The 7,271-nt window shown below is 35.1% G+C and overlaps 1 protein-coding gene across 1 annotated transcript in view; it reads left to right on the forward strand.

The window, feature by feature from the left end:
- RASEF (RAS and EF-hand domain containing) overlaps positions 1 to 7,060 on the forward strand; it is a 23,253-nt gene extending 16,193 nt beyond the window's left edge. Inside the window, 7 exon segments of the mRNA XM_008935414.1 lie at positions 317 to 454; positions 537 to 684; positions 1,636 to 1,717; positions 2,950 to 3,064; positions 3,924 to 4,043; positions 5,016 to 5,092; positions 6,952 to 7,060. Coding sequence (XP_008933662.1) covers positions 317 to 454; positions 537 to 684; positions 1,636 to 1,717; positions 2,950 to 3,064; positions 3,924 to 4,043; positions 5,016 to 5,092; positions 6,952 to 7,060 — 789 coding nt within the window.
- The last annotated feature ends 211 nt before the right edge of the window (positions 7,061 to 7,271 follow it).

Raw genomic sequence — 7,271 nt, forward strand, 5'->3', positions numbered from 1 at the left:
TAGGGAAAGTCTTAATTTTTGTAAAATAAGATTTTTAAATAAAGCATTAGTTTGTTGTGATTATTTTTTTAAGATTAAATTTGTCATAGGAATTTGCGGTATCTGGAAACAAAGTACTAAATGTAGGTTGTAGTAAAAAGCAAATGGGAGTAAAAGCAGTATAATCTCAGTATAGCCCTTAGACTTGCACACCTTTGGTCATTTATCTCTCTCTAATACAAACTGTTAAAACAAATGTTTCAATCAGTCTTAGCTGTACCTTTGCAAAATAGCATACTTTTCTCACCAGAGCTAACACACTAGCTTATACTTCCAGGTACCAGAGATCAGGGATGAAGAGGCATATGGTCCTGATAACAGCAGTACAGTGTTAGACTGGAAGCCATCACGACCTGTAAGTCGAAGCAGCTCAATAACTTCAACAAGGAAATACATATCTGCTCTCACCCCTCAGGTAACCAGTTCAAAAAACAAGTGTTTGATGTAAAGAGTATTTTTCTAATAAGTTGAAATAGAGAAGTTCTTTTTATCTTCAGTCAGATGCAACTGAATGTACTCCGAAATACCCCAGTTCAGAGAAGGCTTACAAGATTGTTCTTGCTGGAGATGCAGCAGTGGGAAAATCCAGTTTCCTCATGAGACTTTGCAAGAATGAATTTCGAGGCAATACCAGTGCAACCCTGGGTATAGTTGTTGTTTTTCTTTAAAATAGTAAAGTACATTTTATTGCTGTTTTGAAGAAGTGGGTGAAATGTTTACCTGTTGTGTTTGTTTGTGGGCGTTTCCTGAATACACACACACAGAGTGACTTGGGCTGTGAGATATGATGGAGTACTAAAGCTTAGGAAGTGCCTAACTGCTGTTTGGAGTGGGTAATAGGGTACTGCTCTAATATAGTTCCTCTTTGCAAAGCATAAAGTCTGTTTCTGAGCAACACAAAGCTCCAGAACAGGGAGTTTCAGTGTAGCAAATGTAGAGGATGTGTGCAGGCCTTTTTGCATTTTTCCTTGCTTTCTTGTCTTCTCATCTTTTTCAATAGTATTTCATACTATCCTTTGATGATACCACTTTCTGCCTCCATTTCTTCAGAGTATTACTTAGGCTTTGGGTTAAATGCAGCTAGAGGGATTTCTGATTAACCTGTCCTGTATATTATTAAAGCTGGCAGCTAATGAACTTTAACTTTTGATTCCAGAGATTGAATTTTTGCCTTCCAGTCAAGTCATAGTTATGTATTTCTTCTATTGCTTCCGAGTCAGGTTTTTTGTTCCAATTTAACTTTTGCCTTCTTGGCATTTGAAATAGTTTAGAAACCATTTTCTCTTCTTCCATAAAACTGTTTAGCAAAATAATGCAGAGTGAGATCTTCTTATTTACTGGTCATAATGCCACATTTGTATCAATGCTTCTGGGAAAATGCATGGGTAAAATAGTTCATTAAAAGTTTTTTTAAAGGCAAATAAAATACGCTCAGGGGGTTATTGCAGCTCAAGGGTATGTGAACAAGTGAAATCTCATAATCCATTATAAGAGACGAATTTTAAAATAACTGTAGTATGTGGCACATAACTTTTCATTTTATGTGGGCATTTTAAGGTTATGTTTTTGTTAGGCTATACACATTACTCTTTTTAGGTGTGGATTTTCAAATGAAAAGACTAATTGTTGATGGAGAACCTACAGTGCTACAACTGTGGGACACAGCTGGACAGGAGAGGTTAGTGATTCTTTGCACTTACATAATTTCCATTGATATGTTTCTAAAAGATGTTTGCCTTTTCTCATCTAGATGAGTAATACTCCACTAAATATTATGTGGCTCTATAGCAAGTCCGTATGGCCATATGTAAATGTGTAAAAAAAGATGTAATTTTGCTTTGCTGAGACTCTTAAGATGGGTGGAATGTTTATTAGCTCTGGCGATGCACAAGGTAATCTTTTCTCTCTGCAGAGAGAATTAATTGAGGCTTACCTCAACATTAATTAGTTCAATCTATATAGCCTTCTCTTTCAATACAAAAAGATGGAGTAGGTACATGTTGTTTCTTCTGGTTTTAGTCTTTAGCTTTCTTTGTTGTTACGGGCCTGTATTTCTGAGCAGGCTTCATCCTCCTCTCCATTCCTTGAAAGTCCTGATCCTGATTTTCATTGTGTATGAAAACTTATTCTCAAAGACTTCTAGAAAGATCTATGGCAGAACTGTAGAGAATGCTACATGCATATCAAAGGTTCTTCAAATTATTGTGTGGAATTTCCTCCAAATCCTATGACATCCTTACTTGAGAGCCATTATACTGACAGCTTTTGGGGCTTATTAGCAGCTTAATCTAACTCCTTGGAAGTCAGTTTAATCTGTTCCTTGAGCAAGATCTGTGTTGTGTGTTTACTTTTGCCTGAGTGAGTGATTATGTGAAGTAGGTAGTCAGAGGTCTGGTCATTCTCCTCCCACATAATAAATTTGTGTTTAATATTTTAATATATAATGTAAGTACATAGTTGCTGTACTTGGCTATTATGTAGATTGCGTTATGTTAGTGGCAGAGATGACTGTAACTGATGCCCTGGAAACAGGCTTACTAGTTTCATATTTTTTCAAATGTAGCAGAGTAACTCATGCCATTTATGAAGTTAAATGGAAGAGTAAAAGCCTTGCCACCTAATCAAAAGTCCAGTGCCAGGCAGTTTATTGGTAATAGATACACTGTAGATTGTTTTGATACAAAAAATGTTGATTGCTGTTTAGGACAGAATCCTGTGGATCCTTACAGAGTATTTGTAGCCCTGGATCGCAGTTTTCAAGAACTACTTAAAAAAGCAGCTGTAAGAAAACTCATCACATGGAGAGAATTTTCCTCAGTAATGCAATAAAGTAATGGTGTGTTCTTAGTGATGTTAAATTGAAATCTTTTTTGATAATGTGACCTTACGTAGACCTTTTTTCCCTTAAAGATTCCGAAGCATTGCTAAGTCGTACTTCAGGAGAGCAGATGGTGTCCTACTGCTCTATGATGTGACGTGTGAGAAAAGCTTTCTCAATGTGCGAGAGTGGGTGGATATGATTGAGGTAAGGCCTTTAGATATATACAACTTACTGACTACTTTTCACTGCATTGTTAACTTTATTATTTATAAAATTTGAATATCTGTATATTGAAATTAGCCAGACTGCAGTCTCTGATAGAAGTAAAAGCTCCATGGAAGTCCTAAATATATCCCGACATAGTCAGTCAGTGTTAAATCTGTTACATCTTTTTGTATAAAAGGCTATCATGTAATCACACTCTGTCCATTCACATCCTTTTGAAATGAACGTGAGAGCCCATTTCAGATGCTGTATTGTGGATGGCCTGAGTATTCCTTGGAGTCTTCGCCTTTTAAACCAACACGTTAGATTCTGTAAATTAGCTATAGTTCAAGTGAAATTTTCTGTACTTTGTCCTACTATTACTTCTTGTTTGTTTATTTGACTTCAAATTTGCTTTTAATGAAAGGGTTTTTTCTCTTGTACCAAAGATGTTTAGTAGGAGAGAACGTGATAAGCAATATCTTAATGATCTGAAAGCCATTTCTTTTAATCATGGTGTACGAGTTGGTCACTTTTTCCATAGTAATTTTCCCATAGTAGCATTTGGATACAGTAACCATTTCTGTTAGATTAATTTAACACATGAACTTCCTTGTTGAGAAGCAGGGTTTATGGGAATGGAAGCACATCTTTGCAGGCTGATGGTGAATCTGGCTGCTTAAATATCAACCAGCTTATGAAAAGTTCTCAGCCTAACTTTCATAATTTGCCATTTTTTTGTGATAGTGCGCAAGACTTTTTATGTGGGGAAGGAAATAATTATGAAATGGTGATGCTAGCTACTTTTTTTTTGTATTCTGAGTGTGTTAGTAATAAGGAAATAAAATCCTTCTTACAGGATGCAACTCATGAAAATATTCCAATTATGATGGTGGGAAACAAAGCAGATCTCCGTCAGGTTGTTACAGAACAAGGGCAAAAATGTGTGCCTATAAACTATGGAGAAAAGCTGGCTATGGTAAGGTCCAAGTCTCCTTCTTTAGTAGAAAACGATCTTAAGAACTTTAATCTGAAAACCATGTGAGAAACTAGTAAAAAGTAATTTTCTGGTCATTTGTTCAAGTCTAGTAATTGAGATTTGTGGATATTTTTCGTGTAAACTATCCTATTTTGATGGTGTTTGCTGGGCTAAATCACATTTCATTGTAGACGAAGCTGAACTTCATTATTGGCTGGGATAGTCTTCTCAGTCTTTATGGTGAAAAGTGGATGGACTAGGAGACTGAGTTTTTCTGCTGCCAAAGAGAAATTGCCAGTGCAAATATGAAGCCCATTAGTAAATGTATGAGGCTTTTTACTTGGTTTGTGTCTGTCCAACTTTTGACTGCAATATTTCATCTTTAGGAGACTTATCTCATATTTTGGCCACTTCTTCAGAAAATGAAAAGGAACTCGGCTATAGTATGGATAAGTTTTTTGTGTGTATTTATGTGGGAGATAAGGGATGCACATATCCCATATTTTTGAGGGAAAAAAAGTTGGAGTCTTGAGTTGCTGAGTTGACTGATTATACTGGGGCAGAAATCACAGCCGCTACATATGGAATATTTCTGGTTAACCTGCAATAACAGATGCTGTAGTGTTCCAGTATCTAAGAAACTGGATTCAGTAACCTGCCCTAGCACTTCTTCCTGTTTTGCAGCCTTGAGGACAAGAAGACTGAGTTTGGACATTAAGCCTATGATGTCTTTTTCAGTTTGTTCATTCAGAATATATTGAATATAAAAAAGATATAATTAAAAAGCCATTACTATGTTTTTTTCACAGTACTAAAGTGAATATATTGGAGAATGAAGACTACCAGAAGAAATCCTGTTCATTTAAATGTGTCATCTTTCCTTGTGTCATTGAGGAAGCTGTAACTGAATATACATATTCACATGGGAGCCACGTCAGACTAGTTAGCTTAACATTTTATTTTTCCTCACAGACATATAATGCACTCTTCTGTGAAACAAGTGCTAAAGATGGATCTAATATTGTAGAAGCAGTTCTTCACCTTGCTCGGTAAGTTTCCAGTTCTCAAATAAACATATCTGAGTGTATTTTATAAAAAGGGCATTATATGTGAATATACGCACAGATACACGTACATTTGAAAACCAAACCCCAAAATTTAAAATTAACAATACGAGGTTAAATCTTTGCAGAGAACTGCAAGACACAATTTATTCTCAGTTTAATCAAGTAACATTTTTACTTGCAAATGTTACGAAGCTGTCTCAATAATTATTATTTGAAGTAGAGCTCAGTTATGGAGCTCACAATTTTAAAACCTGTTTGGTGAATGAATTATATTTTTTTAATAGTACTTGGATTTACTTTCTTAATTCTTTCTTAAATTATTCCCAATTCTTTCACATATATAAATATATATTCAGTTCTGTTACTGACCATTCTAGTCTCACGTATTTTCTTCTTTGTGTCTTTCTCTAAATTACTTAAAAGATGGAAATTCAGATTATACCCATTTAGCAACCTGGTATTTCTGTGATTTCTGAGCCAAACATTACATTTCTACTACCTTTCCAAACCATTCGTGGTTCCAATATAATTTTGAAGGGCTGTTGATAAATAACGAATCCTCAGCCTCTGATTTTTCTCTTTAATACATGGAGCTCAAGGCCAAAATGTATAAACTGTATTTGTGTGATTTTTGCAGCAGCCTGCTGCTCACATTTGGTTGGTATCTGATTATTCATTGCTAGAATATTACTGATTAATGTTGCTAGAATACAAAATACTTGCCTTCTAGAGAGAATCATCGCTTCATCACTTGAGGCTTTCAAGAGCACCTGTATTTCCAGGAAAATGCATTCATTAGAGATGCAGCAAGAACATAGGCATTTATTTGTTAGTTGGTGTCCATGTGACGTTAATTTTTGATTTGTTAAATTATTCCCAAGAACCTGGCCATGAATGCAGCAGTGGATTATGAAATTAGAGAACATACGTATCACAATTATATGACATTGATCACAGTTGGTATATTATCTCTGATGCTTAAAGATGATAACTCTGTTTAACTGCGTCAAGAATAAAAAAGGTTTTGGCAGTTGGAGCCTCTCTTTTCAGAATCTAAGAAAAACCCCCATAATTGCTATTTTCCTTCTCAAGGTTCACGGATCCTCAAATGGTCTAGACATTACTCAGAACCATGGTCTGGAATGGTTGGCTGCAATTTCTTCACTCTCAATATTTTTTATCTGTGGAAGATTATTTAATTTTGAAATAAAAATTTCTATATTAACATTGCAGTACCATTATGCTGAATAATACAGTGTTCTGAGAGCAATGTCATGCATCTACTCTTGTAATATGAGAAGGACTTAACCTGGTTTTTATATGACTATATATATAAAAAAGCAAGAAATTTTAAAGCTGGCTTTTGATGTTCTGGGGAGCCCATAGTAAGAAGACAAACCAATAAACACTGATACACAACTTCTAAGTCTTCATTTATGTTAAAACATCCAGCAATATGTGTTTTTCCTCTAGGGGTTAATTTATACTTGGAATTGCAGTTATTTAATTTTATACTTTCAGCTGTGAACATACTTGTGTTTCTGTGATAATGTGCTGAAGCAAACAAATTAAATAAAAATTATCAAAAAGGCAGGGAAACAACAACCTTGTGGAGTTACTACATATCAGAAATTATTATACTTATAGAACTGTCATTTGTATAGGAGTATTAATATGATTCACAAATTGGAAGCTTCTGAGACATGTTGATTCTGTGCACTAAATACAATAGTTCTAACCATGAAATAGATGGTGGTGAGTCCTGTAAGATAAACTGGGAGAAACAGAGCAGTGACCTTGAGTAGAAATATAGAGTGCATTTTTGTTTGTTTATTTTTCAGTGAAGTGCGAAAACGCAGTGATAATCAAGATGATACGAGGTCGGTAACCAGCCTGGCTGGGACACCTGTCAAAAAACTGGCACTCACGAAAAACTGCTGCAATGTTTAAGTGATGCATACTTTTCCTGAGCTAAATAACTTGTCTATAAAAAAAAAAAAAAAAAAATTCAGTAATGTATTCTTTTTATTGGGGATTTACACGTTTTTGTGTTTAGAAATTGCACATCATGTTAAAAATCCAGACTCCGCTTTCTGCTCATTGATATTTGTGCACTTGCTTTGCCCTGTAGGCTCTGGTTTCACTTTTCTGAGGTAATATA

Source organism: Merops nubicus, unplaced genomic scaffold (assembly GCF_000691845.1).
Source record: "Merops nubicus isolate BGI_N331 unplaced genomic scaffold, ASM69184v1 scaffold28762, whole genome shotgun sequence".
Taxonomy (NCBI): Eukaryota; Metazoa; Chordata; class Aves; order Coraciiformes; family Meropidae; genus Merops; species Merops nubicus.